Raw genomic sequence first — 25,953 nt, 5'->3', positions numbered from 1 at the left:
AAGGGCAGCCCCACGTAGAGTGCATTGCAATAGTCCAATCTAGAGGTAACTAAGGCATGGACCACCATAGCAAAAACCAACTTCACAATGTATAGTCACAGCTGGCGCACAAGTTTTAATTGTGCAAAGACCCTTTACCTTAACATATTCCCCTAGTTTAAAGAAATTTTTGGAAAGCCAAAATCTAAATTTGCTATTCGTGACTGAGATAAAATGTATTTAGGATTCTCCCATTAATTTTGAATCATTAATGCATTTTATTAGCAGTATTTAATTTATTGTTATTGTTTGAGTCCCCATAGTCAAGAAATATAATTATTGCTTGCAAAGTATGTGCCATATATTACATCTCTGCTAAATATAACTTCTGAAGTTGAAACTTGCTATATGAATTCATGCATACTGTTAATCCAAGGGTCTCATTTGTATTCCTTAACAATTAGCATTGTTAAATGGCTAGAAGACATGGTTGTGAACCAGGAAGTTCTCAGTTTAGATTTCAGTTCTGCCATAAATTCACTTCCTGCCTTAAGCCGATGGCCATCTCTTAGTCATTGCAATATTTCTGTCTTACCTGTAAATGAGGAAGTCAGGCAGGCAGGATATGAGACTTAACAATAACAAGCTGTTGAGCTGTTGGTGGGAATTATAAGTATGTAGAGCTTTCAGCCTTTAAAAAAATCTCACAAAACCATAGATTCTAGTATTTACAGTTCCAACCTTTCGCTTTTCTGTGCCTTTTCACTCCTTTGAATTTTTAGTTTGCCACATTTTGAGGGCTCAGGAAAGATATAGAGAGCCCTGTTTGAAAATATGCCTTCTTCTTTTTAAAGTATTAAATTAAAGAGGCAGCTCAGAGGGGAAATATTTTAATAATATTATGGATGAATATTATGAATGTAACTGTGGATTGTTTTGCAGAATCCATCCATCACAATGCTCTGAACGTGCCATTCCACAATAGACGGCGGCAGGTGAGTAAAACATGGACAGTCCGTAACTTAAACAGTTAGAGGAATCCTCTCGGGGAACAGGGAATAATATAAATAAAGTTATTTATTTATTTATTATTTGGCATACAGCTATGGGTCAGGTCAGCTTAGTGCCGGTTTCCTCTTTAATGTGGTTCTCTTTATGTAGTTTAGGTCCTGATTAGTACTTTTTACAATATATAACAAATCAGATAAATAATAACTGATGTTGATATACCACTTCGTTGCAATTACGATGGGTCTGGGAAATGGTAGGAACTAAAAGCAGGGCATTTGATCCTACATATGGCACAAGATCTTTATCCCAATATACCAAAGTCTCATATCATTATCCATTTGGGGTTTTTGCAGCAAGAAGAGAGGGAAATGAAGTTTCAGTTGTTTGAGCTGCTGTTTTGCACAATCAGGATATAACTCGGTGCAGTATTCTTTGTGTTTTTCGGATATAGGGTTTTGTAAAATCAGTTAAAGCGATAACCGTAGGCCTGGTTAAATGGCACTTGTGTGATCAATCAGATTTTATGCCCACCACCAGTCGCATTTTGCTTTTGATGCTGAAAAATATTCTGGAGGCACCAAAAATGGAAGAGTGTTATTTTCCAGCTTCGCCAGTTGAAGCATCTTTACAACAGAGAGGTCTCTGTGATACACCTTTTGTTTGATCAGTTAGGAGCAGTGTTGTGAAAAGTTTGTAGTAAACCGATTACACTCCATCAAAGTAGCAGTGAACCCCATCATGTTTTTTTTATATCTTGCAGTTGAAGCTGCGTGACCTTGCTGGCCAAGCACTGACTTTTGTTCAAGATTTGGTCACAGCCCTCCTGAATTTCCACACCTACACGGAACAGCGGGTCCAGATTTTCCCTATAGATTCAGCCACAGACACGATATCACCGTTAAATCAGAAGGTAGGGTGAGTTTGGATAAACCTTAAACACCTATTATAAAGCTGAACTCTGCGCTATAGCTCGTTGCGGTAGAGGCATTATATTTCTTTACAAACCCTATTGAATACAGAAGTCAGAAAAAAAACCCTTTTTGAGACTGTAGTTTCCAGAATGGCAGGAGATGTCCTACAAAGTAATGTTCCAAGCTGATTATGAAACTTTCCCAATACTTCTTCCTATGTCCAAATAGCAATATTGCTGTTCTACAAATCATTTGAATCTTGTATCATCTGATGATTCCAGGTTCATGGCATCCTCGGCTGAAATATCAGTCAGCAGTAGATGGGAGCAATGTCTCCTCGAGACTTGATTTTAATTTGTGTCAAAGATATTGCATAAAATAGTTTTCCTAAAAATAAAATAGTTTATCTAAACCTGATAAAATAAAGGGATCACAAGCTGCTAGATAGTTTTCAACCAAAAATGGGCAACAGCGACTGCATTGTCTGTAGCTTTAAACCTTTCTTCCTCTGTGCATGAGGCAGGTCATTGTGGGCAAGCATACAGATGCAGAGTTGTTTGTTTTGCTCCTTGAGACTGTTGGAAAACCACTTCTTCGCCGGAATAGATAATAGTGGGTTGCACAAACAAATAATCGAATTCAGCATCATACCTTCATCATCAACATCGGCCTCCCCCTGATTGTGATAGCCCAGTCTTTTGGAGATTTGGCAGGTGGCAATTGGAAATAACTTTTCATTGTTTTAGTTAACCTTTTATTTATTTAACTCAAGTGTTGGCCCCTAACTTTGGAAATTTCTTCCAAGGAGATTTGTCTGGAGTCAGCATTGAATGGAGAGCTTTTATTTTCCTAGACCTTTTCATCTTTCAATCTTTTTTAAGTAAATGGGGGGCATTGTTGTCCAGACATGCCACCTTTCTGCCAAGTTTTTCTGTCCTTTTTATTTAAGGTATGTTCCTCCTTGTGTGATTTTCAGCTTCATACTTTTAATTGCCCAGGGAACATACAAATTAAAAGTAAAAGTCTTTTAGGTACTAAAATCTCACTATGACAGGGTTTGAACTATTAGCTGCATGTGTCCCACAGGCCTGTTTTTCTAACCGCTGTGATCCCAAAGGTTAAAAAATGGGAGTGCAGTTTCATGTGTTTGGTCCTGTTTTATGCCTCCAAGTTTGAAGGATTGGTCCTGGATTTTTGTATTAGATTTTATGCTGCCTTGTATATCCTGGTTTCCATGCATTCATATGCTGGATGTCCTGTTGCTTTGGGATTTTGGATTACTCTTGTACCTTTTAGACATATAGACTTTGAAGTTTTTACTGTATTTGCTGAAGTGCTTTTTATATAATCATCAATAAACTGCTTTGCTGATTTAATTTGGACTGGAGTGGGGTGTTTAAGTACAGAGATGTTTCCTGGCCTGGAGTGCAACATCTACTTTCAATCCTCCATTCTCCATATTACAGATTCCACTCTCCAAAAATGGCAGTACAGATGTGGTGCCAGAATTCGTTTTGTTGTGGGACATAATATGGTCCTCTAAGACAAATGAGATTGAGTTTGCGAGCAGCTTCTGCTAGAGCAGGCCTGGGCAAACTTTGGCCCTCCAGGTGTTTTGGACTTCAACTGCCACAATTCCTAACAGACTACCGGCTGTTAGGAATTGTGGCAGTTGAAGTCCAAAACACCTGGAGGGCCAAAGTTTGTCTATGCCTGTGCTAGCGTTACTAACCAGTTTCTCCCCTTTAGTTCTCCCAGTACCTTCATGAAAATGCGTCCTACGTCCGTCCTCTAGAGGAAGGAATGCTGCAGCTATTTGAGAGCATCACGGAGGACACGGTCACTGTGCTGGTAATATCCTTATCCTGTTGCCAGATTTCATGTTTGAAACAGGTTGGTTTTAAATATGTGAAACAGTTTCTTTTGTTCTTCTTCTTCAAAGGAAACAACTGTGAAACTGAAATCTTTTTCTGACCACTTAACATCTTATGTCTGCTTTCTCAGGAAGATTCTTCCTTATCAGTTCAAAAGGTACTTCATTTTTCATTTTTGACTTTCCTAAATGAGAACTGTAATTAATTGAGCATCTTATCACTTATGTTAGGTATCTGAGAGTATCGTGATAACAAGACCCTGGCTCTTGATTATATTTCCCTTCAGATTTCTGACTGTAAATTTTTCAGGGGAGATTGAACTGACACCTGTTGTTACATATTTAGCCATCCATATCTCATCATAATCTCTCAGTGATTCTCAACCTGGGGTCCCCAGATGTTTTTGGCTCACAGCTCCCAGCCAGTTTACCAACTGTTAGGATTTCTGAGAGTTGAAGGCCAAAATAATCTGGGGATCCCAGGTTGAGAACCACTGTCTTAGTGCATAGTAAAAGGCAAATTAGAAATCGGTTTGAAACAAATACATTTTGTAACATATCTACATAATTTTGGGAGGTTTTTGGGGTTTTTTCCTCTAGTTGTCTTTGGTCTTTTTCTTGGGAATTTGTTAGAACTCAGGCATATTAGTGAAAGAGTTAAAGGAATTGTCAAGAATTGTTACTTTGCTGTTTGTCATTTTTTTCAACCTGATATCCCTCACCCCAATGGGTTGGACTACAACTCCCACCATCATTAGCCAGTATGCTTGGGTTCAAAGGATTTGTAGTTTGACAAGGTCTTAAGCCTTCTCTGCTAGGGTGCAGATGCTTGAACAAATTACAACCCCCAACCCAACTGTTTTGGATGTATATCAGCCAAAAGTGAGTTATGATGACATGGATGATTTTCTTTAAGAATGCAGCAGCAAATTACTTTAATAAACAATTACAAATAGTGTTTGTAAGTCCCAAACAGTGCCCCATAAAAGCCAAATGTATTGCTGTTTCAGATTTTTCTGAAAATCTTGTCTTTTTTATATAAAAAAGCGAACCACATTTGCCACCACAATACTCACTTTTAAAAACATAAATTCATATGTTCCTAGTTTGGAAGAAGAGTGTGAATCTTCTCTTTGCACAGCTGCGTTAAGAGCCAGGAACATGGAGCTTCAAAATGACATGAAAAAGCTGACAGCGGTCTTTGAGAAGCTGCATACGTACATTAATCTCCTTGCCTTGCCCAGTAAGTATTGGTTGTCGGCAGTTCTGATTGCAGCATGATGGATGGAATGGGCTGAAAATAAAGATGGAACTGCTAAGAATTCCTGTATATAAGTCAGCCTTGTGTATAATCAAGAGTAGGCTTTGTGGCCAAAATTAATTGATTTTGATAGGATCTCTGGGGGGGTCATTCCTCAGAGTGGGAAAACTGGCGGCAATGCCTCAGGGGCCAATTGCCCTTGGCTACCGCCATCACCATTTTCCCACCCAGGTATTCAAAAAGAGTTTCTTCATAAACTATGTTGCATTATACAGCTCTCTTTAATAAGAGTTTACTTTCAAATAAAACATAAGCCACGATAGTTTCTAACTTCCTAACATGAGCTTCTGCACTCTGACAGACTTCTATCCTCCTCTAAAAGTCATTCCTCAATCGATATCATTCCCTAACTGTCATCCTGTTTAAAACTGAACATTCTAAACTGTCACTGAGTCAGTCACGTGACCTGCAGCCCCTCCCACTGCTTTAGGTATATAGATATGAGGAAACTAGAATTAAATAAGATATAGAATTAAATAAGACCTATAAAGCCCTAAACGACTCCGGCCCAATTTACCTGTCCGAACGGATTCTCCCCTATGAACCATCAAGGTTACTAAGATCTTCTGAAGGGGCCCTGCTCTCGGTCCCACCACCTTCGCAATCACGTTTGGTAGGAACGAGGGACAGGGCCTTCTCGGTGGTGGCTCCTCGGCTTTGGAATTCCCTCCCACCAGAGATTAGATCTGCTCCCTCCCTCCTGATCTTTAGAAAACTAATAAAAACCTGGCTTTGAAATATGGCATTTGAAGATTGAGTCAATAACCCTTGTCCACATGGAAGGATGGCGATGAATTGTGACTGTATTGACGACTTGGCTTGTGTAATGTGATGGTGATGTTTTTATTGTACTTATATTTTAATGTATAATGATGATGCATTGTGTTGTTTTGTATATTACTGTATATGAACACATGTTGTGAACCGGCCCGAGTCCCTCCTCGGAGGTGAGAAGACCAGTATATAAAACTTCTAAATAAATAAATAAAATATACTTCAGGTTATAAAGCAGCACATTATAAAAACAAACAAACATCATATAGAGAAGGCTTTAGAAGCTTGCTTCCTCCAGCTGTACTAGAGAAAAGAATAGATCCTTTTTTGTTGAGAGTTAAGGTAAATTAATTTGTGGATAAGTTGACTGAAGGTTTTGGGTCAATGTTTTGACTCAAACTTGACATATTCATGAGTACATACAGTAGATACAAGCCATTGTCACTTTCTTCATTGCACAAGAAAATTGGAAAGGAAGACTTGTACCTCAGAGGAAAGTACAATACCTTTTCTTCAAGCAGAAGACCCCCAGACTCAACCCCGTCATGTCATAAAAGAGTCCTGCCTCCTACTTGAGGCCCATTGCCAGTAATATTCATAATGTTGGGCAAGACAAACCATTATCTGCCTAAGTCTTAATGACTTAGACGAAGGGTTAGAAGGCAGGATCATCAAGTTTGCAGATGACACCAAATTGGGAGGGATAGCCAATACTCCAGAGGACAGGAGCAGGATTCAAAACGATCTTGACAGATTAGAGAGATGGGCCAAAACTAACAAAATGAAGTTCAACAGTGACAAATGCAAGATACTCCACTTTGGCAGGAAAAATGAAATGGAAAGATACAGAATGGGGGATAATGCCTGGCTCGAGAGCAGTACGTGTGAAAAAGATCTTGGAGTCCTCGTGGACAACAAGTTAAACATGAGCCAACAATGTGATGTGGCGGCAAAAAAAGCCAATGGGATTTTGGCCTGCATCAATAGGAGCATCGTGTCTAGGTCCAGGGAAATAATGCTACCCCTCTATTCCGCTTTCGTTAGACCACACCTGGAATATTGTGTCCAATTCTGGGCACCACAATTCAAGAGAGATATTGACAAGCTGGAATGTGTCCAGAGGAGAGCGACTAAAATGATCAAGGGTCTGGAGAACAAGCCCTATGAGGAGCGGCTTAAGGAGCTGGGCATATTTACCCTGAAGAAGAGAAGGCTGAGAGGAGATATGATAGCCATGTATAAATATGTGAGAGGAAGCCACAGGGAGGAGGGAGCAAGCTTGTTTTCTGCTTCCCTGGAGACTAGGACGCGGAACAATGGCTTCAAACTACAAGAGAGGAGATTCCATCTGAACATGAGGAGGAACTTCCTGACTGTGAGAGCCGTTCAGCAGTGGAACTCTCTGCCCCAGAGTGTGGTGGAGGCTCCTTCTTTGGAAGCTTTTAAACAGGCTGGATGGCCATCTGTCAGGGGTGATTTGAATGCAATATTCCTGCTTCTTGGTAGGGGGTTGGACTGGATGGCCCATGAGGTCTCTTCCAACTCTTTGATTCTATGATTAGTATAGGTAAAATCTCCATGTTTTCTTAGGGAAACACTTAGAAAACCTATTTAATTGACCTTCAGTTCCATAAAGCCTCTAGTTAGCAGCTCACTGGGAGTTGTAGCCCAGAAACATAATGTTTTCCAGGTTCTGTCTTAGAGATTTATAGGGTAGTATTTTTTTTATGGAGTACTAGCCTGAAATTTGAAGTGATTGAAAATGATATCCTGTGAAAATTCTGAATCGACAATGAGTTTTCTCATTCTGTTTACAACAGGACTAGTCTGAAACTGAAGCTATAATTTGTTCTCTCAAATGTCTGTTTTATGTGTTGATTAAAAACATTCTCCAAATTGTAATTGATTTTATTATTTTGCTATCTAAAACAGTTTCATTTTTGCTTTATAAAATAAAAGCCCTCCAAATAAAAAGTTCCAAGAAAGAACAGGAAGGATATGGCTGATAAGCATTATGAAGCAACCCACGTGAAGCAATTGGTGGTGATGCAGTGAGAACTCTGGAATTATACTTTTTTTGCCTTTCCCTCAGAAAACAAGTTATTACACCCCAAATTGCATGATGTGAGATGAGATTTCTCTTTCAGATTAAACTGGTATCAGTGCTGTACATTTAAGATGAATTTTCTGTTTTTAGAATATGTCAGGAAATTGATACGTTCAGCTGTTCTTTTCAAAAACCATTAATTTGAACTTTTGTAAATGCTTATGTGCATATACATTTATATATTGTGGTTCTGGAGCTTAATGTGGGTAAAATAGCACTTTTACATAAATAATCATATAGCAGGAAGAGCATCTGAGGTAAGAACTACTAACAGAGCTACCCTATATTTATATGTTGGGGCCTGGAGGTATAGAAGAATGCATGCTTCTGGAGGAGGGAGCAAGCTTGTTTTCTGCTTCCTTGGAGACTAGGATGCGGAACAATGGCTTCAAACTACAAGAGAGGAGATTCCATCTGAACATTAGGAAGAACTTCCTGACTGTGAGAGCCGTTCAGCAGTGGAACTCTCTGCCCCGGAGTGTGGTGGAGGCTCCTTCTTTGGAAGCTTTTAAGCAGAGGCTGGATGGCCATTTGTCAGGGGTGATTTGAATGCAATATTCCTGCTTCTTGGCAGGGGGTTGGACTGGATGGCCCATGAGGTCTCTTCCAACTCTTTGATTCTATGATTCTATGCCATAGTCAATATGAGTTCAGTCTAGGGATTGGATGGGAGGCATTGTTGTTAAGTGTTGCCAAATTGACTGATGTGTTGTGACTCATTGAACAAGAGACCTCCATGACATCCTGCTGTCAAGAACGCTGCTCAGGTCTTGCAAACTAGGCCCATGGCTTCCTTGGCTGAGTTTATCCAACTATAATGGGATCTTGCTCTTCTTCTATTGTAATCTATCTTGCCAAGTATTGTTGCTTTTTCTAGTGAATCATGTCTTTCGATGATATATCCAAAGTATGATAGACTTTATCTAGTTATCTGGATTTCTAAGGAGAGTTCAAGACCATTCTGTTAATTTGTCTTCTTGACAGTCCAGGGTATCTGTAGAACTCTCCTTCAACACTGCATTTCAAATAAGCTGGTTTTTTTTCCTGTCTGCTTTCTTTACTCTCCAGCATTAACAATCATAAAGAGAAATTGGAAATATGCTACTTTGATATTCAATGATTTGCCAATATATTGAAGATCTTGTGTAGCTCCTTCATAACTGCCCTCTTGAGTCCTAGTTATCTTCTGATTTCTTGTCTACTGTCTCCATTTTGTTCAGTGACTGAGCTAAGGTATATGAAATCTATTTATCTGTCTATCTATCTATCTATCTATCTATCTATCTGGGTTATTGTAGGTTTTTTCGGGCTGTATGGCCATGTTCTAGAGGCATTCTCTCCTGACGTTTCGCCTGCATCTATGGCAAGCATCCTCAGGTAGTGAGGTCTGTTGGAACTAGGAAAAAAGGGTTTATATATCTGTGGAAAGATCAGGGAGGGACAAAGGGCTCTTGTCTGCTGGAGCTAGGTGTGATTGTTTCAACTGACCACCTTGATTAGCATATCCTCTCTCTTTCAATCTCCCTGTGAATTCTCAGATCTTTTGGAAAGATACCTTGTTCTTTCCCTTTTTGTGATCTTGCCTTTCTCTGCATTTATTGTTATAGTAGTTTCTTTTGTCCATGTGCATAAATTATTGAACAGTTGTGTTCAGGATATGGGCACAATTTTGTCCCCTTTTACTTTTTGTGTCTTCTTAACTGTTAGAAGAATTTCATCTGTCATCCAGTAGGAATATTATTTCGTATTGGTAAAGACATATTAGCTTTTTGTATTCTTCCCTCACAGTATCCCTGTCTGGAGTCCAGAGTTTTCTGGTTCCTGGTCAATAGTGCAGATTGGAGAGTCATCCTGATTTAGTGGTTTTAAGCTTTGGTGATGAAAGCTGAAATCTTCACTCAGCCTGGGTGAACTTGGACAAGTTATACTCTCAGCCTTCGAGAGAGGCATCAGCCTCTGAACTCATGAAAGGCTTGCCTTCGGGTTGCCATAAGTCAACATGAAGATACATTGCAACAAATGCAAATCTATTTTTTTACATTCTCTTTACATTCTAAAGGTTGTATTTTAGCACAGTAATTGATGCAATGTTCGTTGGCTTTACTCTCATTTCTGATATGAGCAGTTTGTGGTCTGTGCCACAATCTGCTCCTGGTCTTGTGTTTCCAGAATAGGATGCCGTAGCACCCCATTCTGCCCCATTTAGTTATACGATAGTTAGTTACTCCATCCTTATATTCTGCTAGTATCAACATCACCTCCAACTAGAGCTGTTATCCAGTAGCTATTTGGCACATTTAGTCTGGCTCCTCAGTGAAAGCTTGTCTGACTTTAGGAACTCTGATGGCAGTAATGCTAGCCTCTTGCAATCCCACCACCATGGAAAGATAGTGCAATGATGGGTGAGAGGAATACACACTAGCAAGTTGTAGTGGTATTTCCAGAGAGCATATGATGTTTTTAATGTAATATTGTATTTTTAATGCATGGGAGGAATATGCCCATTGAAAATACAAAAGCAACATATGCCTTTTGAAAACACCACCATAGCAGCTGGGGATGATTCCCAGATGAAACCACAGGTATTGGGTTACTCTCAGCAACATAATAATGTTTATGAATAAATTCAATTAAATTAATAATAATATAAATTATGAATAATAAAGTATGAATAATAATTATTGTTTAATTGTATGGTTTTAATTTTATTTGTTTATATTTATATTTATATGTATTGGCATCAAATCGCTGCCTGCTGTAAGGTCACCCTGAGTCCCTTTTTAGGGTGAGAAGGGCAGGATACAAATATGTGAAATACACAACATAAACTCTTGCATAACCCCATATTTCCACAACAAGGGTATGCCCTAGCATCCCATTCTGTCCCATTTAGTGATAAGATACTTAATTTCTCAGTCCTAAGGCATCTCTGTTGCCAGAGGACTCATAACTTGCTTTGTGCTGGAATGGCCAGCTCCTCGGTTGTACACATTACGTGTATACTTCCAAATATGGACCTTTCCTAGAGTAAAAATTGTTTTCCTTTAAAAGTCCTTGAGTAAGCATCTCATTCCTGTCTCTGTGGTAAAAATAAGTCATAACATCATCATATAATAGAACAGTGGCTAGAAGTAGGTTTCCATTACAAATTATGTTTCTTAAAATACAGTTTGACAAAAAAAAATAGAACTTTTATTACCCTCTAATCAAAATTTTCTGCTTAACTGAAAGTATGAAACTTTTGTGAATGTCACTTTAAAACTACCACTTATTTGATATATCCCATTTCCTCCTAGTTTTGGAATGAAGGATCTGAAAAACTACAGAATGAATGTTTCTCAAAACTCTTATCCCCACTGTTTTAATAAACTTAGACTTTGAAGGAGCATCTTCCTTGTTTCGCCATTTCTCTTCTCTTTAACAAATCTCATATTTTCCCCTTTTCTTTCAAGACTTGGTGAATTTTGATTTTGTGTTCCTTGTACGTCTTCTAGGCACAAAACCAGACAGACTGCTTCGAACAAATTTCAGCTCAGTGTTCACGTACATTGCTTCAACTCTTCATGGATTTCATGATGTCTTGCAAGGTGAGACACAGCAGCTTTAAGTCAATCTTTAATTTTTGGCTAGGGGGATGATGTTAATTTTCAGCCTAGGCCTTGTAGGAATGAAATTGGCTCGAGTAGTGGCTGTCTCTTTTCACTGTTGATGCTAAAAGCCACTGGATAGTCAGTCCATTTACCACATTGAAAAGAAAAAAGGGATAACAAATCTCAAAAAGGCTCATAATTGTGCGGAGAAGCTGCTTGTGTAATGGGAATCCTGGGAAACCCTACATCTTCTGAACAACAGCAGCTTCCTTTCTTGGACGAATATTTTTCTTTGCTCTTTGAAGCTGTTAAACTAGGACAGTGATTCCCACCTTTTTTTGACCAGGGAACCACTTTAATTTTTTTTTTTTTGGCTTAGCAGGGACCACAAGGTTCAAGAATAATAAACTGTATTAATCTAAAAATAAACTTTAATCAAAACTTTTAACATATTAGTTAAACTCAATAGTAACATGAATTAAGAATACTATTATAATATTAAAAAGAACATTTTAAATAGAAAATTACATTCAGTTTGCATCAATGTGATTTTTTGAGCTTGCATCTTCTTTACAAGTTTTGATAATCCTGGGTCTAATATTATTGCTGAAAGCTACGCACATATCATCACTTACTTCCAATCGATTCCTGAACTTGTTTTTAATTACCAGCAAATCAGAAAACCCTTGTTCACATAAATAAGTTGTGGACAAGAGCATAAAATAGCCCAAAGCTGTTCCTCGAATTTTAGTATTAAAAATTGCTAATTTACACCAAAACTATCCAAGAGAATCAGATTCAGACGTGTCCTTGCAGTTTCTTATTTTAAAATTCAATGAACTTTTCCTGGATTTCTTCTGCAACTTCTCCAACATTGTGGGAGTTGAAGTCCAAAACACCCGGAGGGCTGATGTTTGCCCATGCCTGGTGTAGATGCAGCTTATAATCCTTGCTTGGTCATAGAAACCGAATGTTACCTAGTGCAAGGTCACACTCTCTTAACCCAAAGAAATGCAACAGCAAACCCCTTCTGAACAAATCTTGCCAAAAAGACACCATGATAAGCTCGCCATAAGTCAGAAGCAACTGGAAGGCACACAATAACAATGACAAACAACCCTTGCAAAGTGCCTCTGTTGGCTTCTGACCGCCTCCTCCCTCTCCTCCTCTTCCTCATTCTTGTCCTGTTCCCAAACCCTAAAACAGCTAGAGCTTGCATATATTGGGGGGGGGGGGGGAGAGAATCTCTGCTCATGCTCAGAGGTGCCTTCCACTCTCTCGCTCACTTCTAGGCCTCTGCTCGCTTGGCGTTGTGGAGGAGGAGGCTGCTGAGGCAGTGCCAGAATGGGAAGTGCGTGAGCACCATTGAGCCCATCTGCATCAACAGGCACAACATCTCATGCCTTCACTGCCCGAAACCCCCATGGTCAACTACCATCTTCTGCCAGGGTGGAAGGATTCTGTTAGTGTACCGTCCACCTCGCTGCACTACAGTCTCCCTACCTGAGCTAGCGGGGGTGGTCTCGAGCCTGGCGTTGGAGTCTCAATGGCTTCTTGTGCTGGGGGACTTCAACATCCATGCCGAGGCGACCCTCACAGGAGCGGCTCAGGACTTCATGTCCGCCATGGCAACCATGGGGCTGTCCCAACGAATAACTGGCCCCACCCACTGTGCTGGACATACATTGGACTTGGTTTTCTGCCAGGGATGGGAGCAGGGTGGCGGGGTGGAGGAGTTGTTCATCTCTCCGTTGCCATGGACCGACCACTTCCTGATCAGATTTAGGCTCACTGCGCCCCCTAACCTCCGCAAAGGTGGAGGACCCATTAAGATGGTCCGCCCCAGGAGGCTTATGGATCCGAATGGATTCCTGATGGCTCTTGGGGACTTTCCCGCTACCTCGGCAGGTGATCATGTCGAGGCCTTGGTCGCTCTCTGGAATGGGGAGATGACCAGGGCAATTGACATGATCGCTCCGGAACGTCCCCTCTCAAGTAACCGAGCTAAACCAGCTCCTTGGTTCACTGAGGAGCTGGCAGCGATGAAGCGAAGGAAGAGGGAACTAGAGAGCGTGTGGCGCTCGGACCCAAGCGAGCCAAACCGAGCACGGTTTGTGTCCTTTCTAAGGGCATATGCCGCGGCAATAAAAGCCGCAAAGAAAACTTTCTTTGCGGCCACTATTGCGTCTGCAAAAAACCGTCCGGCGGAGTTGTTTCGGATTGTCAGAGGTCTTTTGACTCCCGCCACCTCAGGCGGGAGCCCTGACAATTCGGCCACGCGCTGTGAAGCATTTGCTCGGTTCTTTGCAGACAAAGTCGCTTTGATCCGTTCTGGGCTGGACACCATATTAAATGCAGTCTCTGTGGATGTGACACGAGCACCTGCTTGTCCTGTTTTGATGGATTCTTTTCAGCTTGTGAAGCCCGAGGATGTGGACAAGATACTTGGAGGAATGAGGCCCACCACGTCCATCCTAGACCCCTGCCCATCCTGGCTTCTGAAGGAGGCCAGAGGGGGATTGGCTGAGTGGGTAACGGTGGTGGTTAATGCCTCCCTTCGGGAAGGCAAGATTCCAGCGAGCCTAAAACAGGCTATTATAAAGCCGCTGTTGAAAAAACCATCACTGGACCCCACTAAATTTGACAACTTTCGGCCTGTTTCCAATCTTCCCTTCTTGGGCAAAGTCATGGAAAGCGTGGTGGCCTCACAACTCCAGGTATTCTTGAGAGACACGGATTATCTGGATCCGGCACAGTCTGGTTTCAGACCGGGACATGGTACCGAGACGGTCTTGGTCGCCTTAGTGGATGATCTGCGCCGGGAGCTAGACAGGGGGAGTGTGTCCCTGTTGGTGCTCCTGGACCTCTCAGCGGCCTTCGATACCGTCGACCACGGTATCCTTCTGGGGCACCTTGCGGAAATGGGTTTTGGGGGCACTGCTTTGCGGTGGCTCCAGTCATTTCTGGAGGGTCGTACCCAGAAGGTGTTATTGGGGGACTCCTGTTCAACCCCACAGCCTTTGACCTGTGGGGTTCCACAGGGCTCTATATTGTCCCCCATGCTGTTTAATATCTACATGAAGCCGCTGGGTGAGATCATCCGGAGTTTCGGGGTGCGGTGTCATCTGTACGCAGATGATGTCCAGCTCTGTCACTCCTTTCCACCTGCTACTAAGGAGGCTGTCGAAGTCCTGAACCGGTGCCTGGCCGCTGTAATGGTCTGGATGAGGGCGAACAAACTGAAATTAAATCCAGACAAGACAGAGGTACTCCTGGTCAGTCGCAAGGCCGAGCAGGGTATAGGGTTACAGCCTGTGCTGGATGGGGTCGCACTCCCCTTGAAGGCGCAGGTTCGCAGCTTGGGTGTGATCCTGGATTCATTGTTGAGCCTGGATCCCCAGGTTTCAGCGGTGACCAGGGGAGCATTTGCACAGCTTCGGCTTGTGCGCCAGCTGCGCCCGTGCCTTGGGAAGTCTGACTTGGCCACGGTGGTACACGCTCTGGTCACATCCCGTCTTGACTACTGCAACGCTCTCTACGTGGGGCTGCCCTTAAAGACGGCCCGGAAGCTTCAGCTCGTCCAGCGCGCGGCAGCCATGTTGTTAACAGGAGCAGGACGCAGGGAGCACACAACGCCCTTGTTGTTCCAGCTCCACTGGCTGCCGATTTGCTACTGGGCCCAATTTAAGGTGCTGGTGTTATCCTACAAAGCCCTAAACGGTTCCGGCCCAAAATACCTTACGGACCGCATCTCGGCCTACGAGCCCACGAGGACCTTGAGATCATCTGGGGAGGCCCTTCTCTCGATCCCGCCTGCCTCACAGGCACGTCTGGCGGGGACGAGAGAGAGGGCCTTCTCGGTGGTGGCCCCCCGGCTGTGGAACTCCCTCCCTGCTGACATCAGACAGGCGCCCTCCCTCATGGCCTTTCGTAAGGGCCTGAAGACGTGGCTCTTCGAGCAGGCTTTCAACTGAGTGCTATGTTACTGGAAATGACAACCGGAATGAATTTACAACTACGAGATTGATTATGATTCCATAATATGACGCAGCGGATTTTTAGTGTAATTTAAATGTTGTGTATTAGTGATGTTAGTTTGTTGTCCTGATTGCTTTGTAAAGTGTCTTTTTTGTATTGTACACCGCCACGAGTCGCCCTAGGGCTGAGAGCGGCGGTTAATAAATGCAAGAAATAAATAAATAATAAATAAAGTATGGCTTGGGCCCACTATCACCAGGCCAGCCTTACTCCCTCTTCCAGGCCAATCCAAAAAGCATCCCAGGCTGAAACGAACTGCTAAGGACTAGGAACCCATTCGCCTCACCTTCAGTAGCTCCCTTTCCCTTCACAGCTAAAAAGAATAAAGGTCTGCTTTCTTGAATGACAGATGTCCAATCTGCAAATTCCCATGCTCTTGTATTTCATTGGTTATATGAAGAATTCCTATCTTAAAGATGTTCTGCTTGTATGTAAAAGAAATCAAGCATACCAAAGTTTGTGTCAAAGAGAGGCAGGATCTAGCTTCCGGAATGAAACTATGGAAATAATACTTCATTTAGCTGTAAGTTATCATGATGGTCAGATTTATAACATGTTTGGAAAATAGTACTAAGACCAGTAAGAAATTGAATTCAAATAGAAATTGGAATTATGTGGTCGTGGACTACAACTCCCAAGAGCCCTAGCCAGCATAGCCAGTGATGAGGACTGCTGAAGTGTGCATAGTCTAAAGAGCTGCAGGATTACTATCTCTGATTTAAATATGTGTTTTAAATTATCTGCCTCTTTTCTTGCTGATCTCAGATCAACTTAATTTAAATCAGTACAACCAGTACTGTTTCTTTGACTTTCCAGAATGTAGCAATCAATGTTGTTTTCTTTAAGTATTTAATGTACAGAAAACAGTCTACTAAAATATAAATTATATAGTAATTATAGTATAATATTGCTGTTATGTGCCTTCAGGTCATTTTTGACTTAAGACAATCCTAAAGCCAACCTATCAAGGGGCTTTCTTGGTAGGATTAATTCAGAGGGGATTTGCTCTTGCTTTCCCTGGGGCTGAGAAAGTGTCACTTCCACACCGTCATGCAGGATGTTTTCATGACTGAGCAGGGATGTGAATGCTAGTCTCCCAGTGTCTAAATCCAATACTCAGACCACCACACTGACTCTTACACCATAATTAATAATACTGTACAGTGATTATGAGAGAATCCCATATCAACTTCACTTTGAATACAAATCAACATTGAGTGGGAGGAGTTCTAAAAGGGATGAATAGGATTGTGGCAGGACTGTGTGGAGATCTGATCCAAGTTGCTTCCTCCCTCTAGATATGTACAAGCATTATAGCCAAAAAGCTGCCTTGGAGCAAGAGCTCCCCACCGCCACCCAGAAGCTCATCACCACCAACGACTGCATCTTATCCTCCATTGTAGCATTAACAAATGGAGCAGGCAAGGTAACTTCTCTTCTTACTCAGTCTGAACATGAGTCAGTGCTATGAAACTACAGGAAGGTGATCTTGCAGCTTCCAGATATTTTGGATAGCAATTCCCATAATCCTTGAGCTGTGTCCTTGCTGGCTGTGAGTTATGGGATATGTAGTATTTCAAATCACAGGTCTCTACTCATGCTCAGAGGCGCCCTCCACTCCTTTATCTCCTTTTGTTTACATGTTGATTAAGCCTGCATAAGATTTTGCTGGCAGGTGGGTCTTGTGCAAAAGATCATGGCCAGAATCACTGGGTTGCTGTGAGTTTTCTGAGCTATATAGTCATGTTCCAGAAGCATTATCTCCTGACGTTTGCCCACATCTATGGCAGGCATCCTCAGAATTTGTGAGGTCTGTTGGAAAATAGGCGAGTGAGGTTTATATATCAGTGGAATGCCCAGGTGGGAGAAAGAACTCTGTTTGAGGCAAATGTGAATGTTGCAATTGGCCACCTTGATTAGCATTGAATGGCCTTACAGCTTCAAAGCCTTACTGGTTTCTGCCTGGGGGAATCCTTTGTTGGGAGATGTTAGCTGGCCCTGATTGATTCTTGTATGGAATTCCGTTAATTGAATGTTGTATTGGGTTGTTGTAGGTTTTTCCGGGCTATATGGCCATGTTCTAGAGGCATTTTCTCCTGACATTTCGCCTGCATCTATGGCAAGCATCCTCAGAGGTAGTGAGGTCTGTTGGTAGTGAGGATGCTTGCCATAGATGCAGGCGAAACGTCAGGAGAAAATGCCTCTAGAACATGGCCATATAGCCCGGAAAAACCTACAATAACCCAGTGATTCTGGCCAGTGATTCCGGCCATTGCCTTCGACAATACATTGAATGTTGTATTTATTTACTGTCCTTTTTTTGAATACTGGTAGCCGATGAGGTGTTCCTGCGAGTATCTGTGTAGATCTCAGGAAGCTGTTTCTTGATTAAAGTCATTGGCATTCTAGCTGATATCCGGACCGAGGATGAGCCAGAGATGCCAATGCCTTCATCCTTCCATTATTGACTGCTACTTCCTGGCGGATATCAGATGGTGCAATACTGGCTAAATTGTATAATTTATCTATCAGCGTAGAGTGTAAACATCCTGTAATAATGTGGCCTGTCTCATTAAGAGCCACGTCCACTGTTTTAACATGGTGAGATGTATTCCACATTGGGCATGTGCATTTAGCAGCAGAGTGACAAAGTGCAAGGGCAGATGTCTTAACTGTCTCTGGTTGTGATCCCTAGGTTGTGCCAGTCAGCTTTCGTACAATGTTATTTCTAGCACCCACTTTTTGCTTGATAGTCCAGCAGTGCTTCTTATCAGTCAGAACATGGTCCAGAGTGACTCCCAGGTATTTGGGTGTGCTGCAATGCTCCAGTGGGATTCCTTCCCAGGTAATCCTCAGAGCTGGAGATGTTTGTCTGTTCTTAAGATGGGAAGCACACATTTGTGTTTTAGATGGAATAGGAATCAGCTGGTTTTCCTTGTAATAAACAGTAATAGCAGCAAAAGCTTCAGAGAGCTTCTGTTCAACCATCTCAAAGCTCCCTGCTTGAGCGGTGATGGCACAATCATCAGCATAGATAAAAATTTCTGTCCCTTCTGGCAGTGGGACTGCTACTATACATGTTTGTCTTTGTTTATATAGGTTGCTTCATTCTTCAGCAATAATTTAGACTGCTTCACTGCGTCGCTGAGCTATGGGCCAAAGGGAGGAATGGAGTTTATCAGCCCTCTCTCAGCCGAGTGTATGCTTCAAAACAAGAAAAAAGCAGCTGCCTTCATGAAACTACTGAAGAAGGTTTGTAGTAACTTGGATAAACAACAATATTTTAGTTTTCTTCCCCTCCATTCACCTCAGACGAGATTCTCATTTGCAGATCAAGTAGGATTTGTAGTTTGGGTGTTTTCCTGCTTCCTATTTAGCTTGAGGTAGATTTATAAGAAATATTTACAGGGTGTGATGAGTTCAGCTATTCTTTGAAAAGCTGAAGAGAAACTGGGAGGAATTCTAGGGCATCTTGGATTGGATGGAAATAGGTAGATAGGAGAATCTCCCAAACTGATGAATAATGCTTGAGGGAAGAGCATGGTCTTCTGAGAATAGTATATCTTATCTGTGTAGGCCAAAAGCAGAGTTTGAGGCTAGAATTATTTATTAGCAATGTTTTTTTTTAATTAAAGCTGTTGGGAAGTCTGTTGAGGGATTTGTTTATTTATTCATATTGGAAGCTTATATCCTACTCATCTAATTTTTTCATACCAACCAGGGCAGCTATCAGCAGTTAAAACCTATGTTTTATTCATATTACAAAATAGTATATTTAAAAAGAGATGAACAGTATACGTAGAATAGTTTGTAGTTATCTGTGCAAGCTTAGTGCCTTCTTAATTTAATTTGTAATAGCAGAAGGACATCATGATATGTTTCTTCATGCCTCCAGTTTTTATGGCTCTCTTGGGGTTTTTTTTTAAGCAGGGGAAGGTCCCATAGCTTTCTTATAGAGAGAAAATCTCTTTACTGATAATTGTATATTGCTGCTGGGGAAGAATTAAAAAGAATTCTGGCAAGATCCCCAATTGTTCACTCTGAACAAGGTGCTCCTTAAACAAGAAATTAATCATTGTGACCTTTTGATGTGGCTGTAGCCCAGGCATGGCCAAACTTTGCCCCTCCAGGTGTTTTGGACTTCAACTCCCTACCGGCTGTTTGCCCATGCTTGCTCTAACCTACAGAGTGAGGCAGCACAACTTCTTTTTTTTTAAATGCGCACCATTCAGTCAGTTGAAGACGTAGCAGAGTGCTAGTGGTCTCGTTCGAGAGGCGGGAGTATAAAGTTTTGTCCGGACACAGTTCAGACGCCATCATGCGTTAAAACAGTGAGGAGCGTGCTTTTGCCGTTGAGGCCTACTTTTCAATCAGATGTGGAGTGGTCACCCCGCTCTCCAGATTTGGCCCCTTGTGATTTTTTTCTATGGGGTTTTTTGAAATCCTGTGTTTATGTGAACCATCCAAGGTCCCTACAAGATTTGAAGACCAACATCCAGGAAAAAATTGCTAACATAATACCTGCTATCCTGGCAAGAGTCATGACAAACGCCGGAAATCGATTTACTCAGTGTATGGAGAATGGAGAATGTGGGACGTCACCTACCTAATTTGATCTTCAAAACTACTTAAAACAAAGCTTTAAGAATGCGCCTACATTATAAAAATATATAAAAAAATGATTCATACAATGGGTTTTATTAAGTTTTGAAAAATGAAAGTTATGCTGCCTCATCCTGTATAACTTCTGCCAGGCCTTCCTATCAATAGGCAATGAGGGGTAAGGGATTATGGAGTTTCAACCAAATAATTTAGAGGACCACATTTGCCCTTCTCTGCTTGACTTTGTCCTGAACCTTGGAGAGGCATAGAATGATGGAATTATCTTGCTGCTCTGTAAACCATTCAGTTTATTTATTTACTATTTATGCCCCTGGTGGCGCAGCGGGTTAAACTGCTGATCTGCTGAACTTGCTGACTGAAAGGTCAGCAGTTCAAATCTGGGGAGCAGGGTGAACTCCCATTGCTTCTGCCAACCTAGCATTTTGAAAACATGGAAATTTGAGTAGAATAGGTAGCACTTCGGCGGGAAGATAACGGCACGCAATGCAGTCATACCGGCCACATGACCTTGAAGGCGTCTACGGACAACGCCAGCTCTTCGGCTTAGAAATGGAGATGAGCACCAACCCCCAGAGTTGGACATGACTAGACTTAATGTCAAGGGGAAACCTTACCCTTACTATTTATTTACTATATTTGTACCTTGTCCTTCTCACCCCGAAGGGGACTCAAGGCGGCTTTACATATAGGCAACAATTCAATACCTTGGTGCCACAAGAACAAACTTCCCTCTTACCCACAGTTACAATCCTGAGAGAGGACAGGCGTGCTTGCCCACTTATTGTGGTTCACAGAGGTGTAATGAAAATAATATGAGCTGTTTGAAGTTCACCATGACCTTGTTCCCACCTCTTGGGTAGCATGAAATTTTGACAGTCTCATCTTAAAACTGGCGGCCACTGCCGCCACAGTCCTGAGATCTGTGCTTGATATAGTATTTAGAGTTCTATTCAGAGCAATGAGGAACAAGCAAAATCTCAAGAGAATTAACTGTACGTTGTTGGTATGTTTTATGGATTGCTGGTGTGGGATCATACGTTGGAATGCTCCTTCATAGTACTGCAATTTTATTGGGGTTTTTTTAAAAAAAGCCTTCCCTATATAGAGTGAGACTTTGGGGATTTTGTTTGTTCATGGCATTTGCTGTTCTGGTTTCCAGCTGAGTAGCTTAAATAAGATCAATAAAAGCAATAACACAACACAGTCTCTGCCCGCAGGCTCCCAGTCTGAAATAACATGTTACAATAAGATAAAAGGGACAGTTATTATTTCAGACTGTCTTGCAATGGAGACTTACTATTCTGTGAAAAAACTTGTCAAACTATGGTTGGGAGAAGACTCTTCCACCGGTATGCCTTTTTAAAACTCGTTGATGAATTGATTGCATTAACAGATATCCAACACACACAGTTCAAGAGACTGTTAATAATTTTGCAGCCAGTGGAAGGGTTTTTTGCGAGGAGTCATATTGATTCAGAAACTCTTGGGGGACAGGGAATGGATTCAGTCGTTGAAGGCCAGATGGCAAGAGGATTGCAAAGAGGAAATTACAGAAAGACAATAGGAATCTCTTTTTCAAAAATTACATCTAAGGTTGGAGAAAATCACTTTAAGTAAGACCAGAATAGGTTTTCTTCCACTATAATGGTAGGTGCAGGGACAGGACAGTGTTTTGAGGGGAAAAATAGAAAAGACCATTCAAATAGAATCTCCTCTCCCACAGTTTTCTGAAATGATGCTGGCTAGCTCTGGCTAAACTATCTGACTCTAGCAATAGTGTGCTTATATCCTAATTAGGTTTTTTGGGGCATGGCAGAACAATACAAATGGGATGCAAATGGTTTATTTCTTTTATTTCTTTTTATCTTTCGTGCATGTAGATTGCTTTCCTTTGCATTGTTTTATATGTATTGCAAGACACCTTGAGTCCCTATATCAGGAGAAAGAAAAGATAAAAATCAAGTAAATAAAATAAAATAGATAAAATGAATTATTGTGGAGATGTCACATTTTGTTAATTTAAACCAGTGGTTCCCAACCTTTGGGCTTCCAGGTGTTTTGAACCAGCTCCCATAGTTCCTCACAGCTGGTAAACTGGCTGGGATTTCTAGGAGTTGAAGTCCAAAACACCTGGAGGCCCAAAAGTTGGGAACCACTGCTCAAGAAGAAGAAGAAGAAGAAAAGAAGAAGAGGAGGAGGAGGAGAAGGACAACAACAACAACAACAACTTTATTTTTCTACCCCACCTCCATCTCCCCGAGGGGACTAGGAGCGGCTTACATGGGGCCAAGCCCAAGGCAACATACAATTAAAAACAGAACAATAACATATTAAAATAGCATAAAACAGCATAAACAATAATAAACAAACATCAAAAGCAACAACAGACTCATTTTTGGAGGGCGGGCAATATGCGAAACTAGTTAAAGGATAGGGTAGTCAATAAGGTGGATAGAAACATATAGTAGCATGGAAATAATAGCATAGAAATAGAGCAATTAGAGCAAATAGAGTAGTCATGAAATATAGGAATTTGGATTCAGGTCATGATTCAGATAATCTGTCACAGGAGTCATCAGTCGAATGCACAATGAAACACCCACGTCTTTCATTCTTTATGGAATGTGGGTAGGGAGGCTGCTGGCCTAATCTCCCTAGGGAGGGAGTTCTAGAGACGAGGGGCCACCACGGAGAATGCCCTTTCTTTTGTCCCCACCAACCGCACCTGAGACGGGGCGGGAGCAAGAGAAAAGCATCTGTGGAAGATCTTAAGAATCTTAAGGCTCATAGGGGAGGATGTGGTCACGAAGATAGGCAGGTCCTGAACTAAATACTGTAATTCCTGGTTTGCTACAGCAGATTTGGGGTGTTTTGCTTTGGTCTGGGAAATTTATTTTGCCCTTCTCACCCTGAAGAGGACTCGGGGCGGATCACAGAACACATATACGGCAAACATTCAATGCCGATTGTACAATGACAAGACAAACAACTGTACATAGAAAGAGGTATATATAGACTTTCCCATCTTCTTGGAGGCTGTGTTCGGTTCTGGTCGAAGGGGGGTGGGTGCGCTGTTGCTCCATCTTCCCTGCCGATGAGCTTTGTTCATAAACTTCTGGCTTTGATCGAATCATCAGCATTTCCTTATGGATGCCTTAATACTTCCCTGCTTTTAAAGCAGTACCTATTTATCTACTCACCTCTGGTTTTGATCTGCTAGGTGGGCAGAAGCTGTGCAGAAAGGAGAGGTGCTCACCCTGACCCGGGCTTTGAACTATCAACCTTCCAATTGACAAGATTTACTGCAACTGGCGGTTAGCTTGCTGTGCTAAAGCCCGGCCTGAATAGAGAGACAACTCTGGATTAGTAATTCAGCTTGATTCCATTAAATCCAGTTAATAGTTTGGCTGGGTTCTAAACCAATTGCAAAAGGTGGCTAAAAGATAATTCTGATCTCCTTTGAGAAATGCACTCCTGCATTTTATTATTTATTTTATTTTATTATTTATTTATTTATTTACAGTATTTATATTCCACCCTTCTCACCCCGCAGGGGACTCAGGGCGGATTATAATGTACACATATATGGCAAACATTCAGTGCCAATTTGACATAAAACGTATACAGACATAGACAGAGGCTATTTAACTTTTTCTGGCCGCCAGGGGAGCTGTTGCTTTCATCGTCCATCTGTGACATTGATGAAGTACTTCAGCATTCCCCGCATGCTTTTGCTGGAGTGCTTTGCTGAAGTCTTTTTTATGGCTTCATAAATTAGTTAATTTAGCCTCCCCACACAAGGTGGTACCTAATTTTCCTACTTGACAGATGCAACTGTCTTTCGGGTTGCAAAGGTCGACAATAGGCCACAGAATTGGTTGGAAGCCCACTCCAACCCAGCCTGGCTTCAAACTCATCACCTTTTGGTCAGAGTGATCTTAATGCAGCTGACACTCAGCCAGCTGCGCCACAATCCCGGTGCTCTTAATGCTCCTCCTCTGGATTTCTTGTTACCCTGCTCAGCCTTTTACTAAACTTTAATGATCTACACTGTCCTGACTTTTATCCCTGGAATTTCTCAAAGCTTTTGGTTTCTTTGTACCATATAAAAAACTTTATCTTTTGTTTCAGCTGGTGAGAAAAATTCTATAAATGAGAATGATACATGGCTGGTTTTGTGCATTGTTCTGAAGGCTAGCCTACTCGTGGGGTGCACAAAGCCTTCCTTTTCTGTTTTCACCCAAGGCTGCTAAAGCTTCTTTAGAACAATGCTGTATCTGTGCTGTTTAATTTCTATTTTGTTTCTTTCCATCTATAACACAGCTACAGATTTGTGCCACTAAAGACCTGGAAAGCCTCAAAGGAAGACTTCTGCTAACAAAGGAGGGACTGGGCAGGGGGATTTAAATCTCTATCTGTAACCTGACTTACCAAAGTTATGTCTTTTGGCTGCAGCCGTGTCCTGATTCAGTGCCTTACGAAGAGGCCTTGGCCAACCGCAGAGTTCTTCTGAGTTCCACCGAGAGCAGAGAAGGCCTCGCACAGCAGGTATTCCCTCGCTTGAAATGCAGCCATTCTAAAATACAATGTGATCACTGAAATTGTATTTTTCTTGGTAGTTGTAGTGTGTGAACATCTTCATGTAGTTCAGAGGGCAATGGATGTGTAAATATTGAAGTCCAGAATCAAGGAGGATGGTGCTTGTTTTTAGCGTTTTGTGTACAGTCTGAGTAAAGTCACTCAAAGTGCAGAACAAGGGGTCAGAACAGGCAGGCTTCTCTGATTCTCGAAAAGTCAACTTATGCCAAATAATGTTGTTTCATACAGTTCTGCCTCAGTAGAGTTAAACCTTTGGGTCAGCTGTGTTGTCTCTTTTCACTCTTGTACTTCTTTGATCTCAGATTTCTGTAAAAGTAAAATAAACTCTTGAAAAGTCCCAGTCTTTAAATACCGTATATACATGGGCATAAACCAACCCGAATATAAGAGGAGGCATCTAATTTTACCACAAAAAACTGGGAAAGTATGTCGATGGTGGGAAATGCAAAATAAATTTCAAAATAAAAATAGATATCAATAAAATTACATGAATTGAGGCATCAGTTTTTGAATATTTACATACAATTGCAATTTAAGATAAGACTGTCCAACTCTGACTAAACCATTATTCTAATCTTCAAAGTAAATGTGCTTATGTATCTTTCCAATAATAATAGAGAGCAAAATAATAACTGTATTAATAATAATAGAGTAAAATGATGTAAATGTAATAATAACAACAATAAAGAGTAAAATAATAAATGTAATAATAATTATAATAGTAGAGTAAAATAATAAATTAATAAACATAATAAATAGAGTAAAATAATAAATGTACTTGGCTGCTGTGTCGGATTGGATGAGGGTGAACAAATTGAAATTGAATCCAGACAAGACAGAGGCACTCCTGGTCAGTCGAAAGGCCGAACGGGGTATAGGGTTACAGCCTGTGTTGGACGGGGTTACACTCCCCCTGAAGACGCAGGTTCGCAGCTTGGGTGTGATCCTGGATTCACCGCTGAGCCTGGAGCCTCAGGTCTCGGCGGTGGCCAGGGGAGCATTTGCACAGCTCCGGCTCGTGCGCCAGCTGCGCCCGTACCTCGGGAAGTCTGACTTGGCCACGGTAGTCCACGCTCTGGTCACATCCCGTATAGATTACTGCAACGCGCTCTACGTGGGGCTGCCCT

At 41.6% G+C, this 25,953-nt stretch overlaps 1 protein-coding gene across 1 annotated transcript in view; it reads left to right on the top strand.

Moving 5' to 3' along the window:
• The window catches only part of PPP1R21 (protein phosphatase 1 regulatory subunit 21), a 64,036-nt gene that overhangs the window by 19,195 nt on the left and 18,888 nt on the right, over window positions 1–25,953 (top strand). Inside the window, exons 8-16 of the mRNA XM_060754548.2 lie at window positions 922–974; window positions 1,751–1,900; window positions 3,651–3,752; window positions 3,844–3,932; window positions 4,881–5,017; window positions 11,471–11,563; window positions 16,903–17,030; window positions 18,704–18,856; window positions 24,683–24,775. Coding sequence (XP_060610531.2) covers window positions 922–974; window positions 1,751–1,900; window positions 3,651–3,752; window positions 3,844–3,932; window positions 4,881–5,017; window positions 11,471–11,563; window positions 16,903–17,030; window positions 18,704–18,856; window positions 24,683–24,775 — 998 coding nt within the window. The remainder of the gene's footprint in view (window positions 1–921; window positions 975–1,750; window positions 1,901–3,650; window positions 3,753–3,843; window positions 3,933–4,880; window positions 5,018–11,470; window positions 11,564–16,902; window positions 17,031–18,703; window positions 18,857–24,682; window positions 24,776–25,953) is intronic.

Source organism: Anolis sagrei, chromosome 1, assembly GCF_037176765.1.
Source record: "Anolis sagrei isolate rAnoSag1 chromosome 1, rAnoSag1.mat, whole genome shotgun sequence".
Classification (NCBI taxonomy): domain Eukaryota; kingdom Metazoa; phylum Chordata; class Lepidosauria; order Squamata; family Dactyloidae; genus Anolis; species Anolis sagrei.
This window is presented reverse-complemented; position numbering and strand designations above follow the sequence as displayed.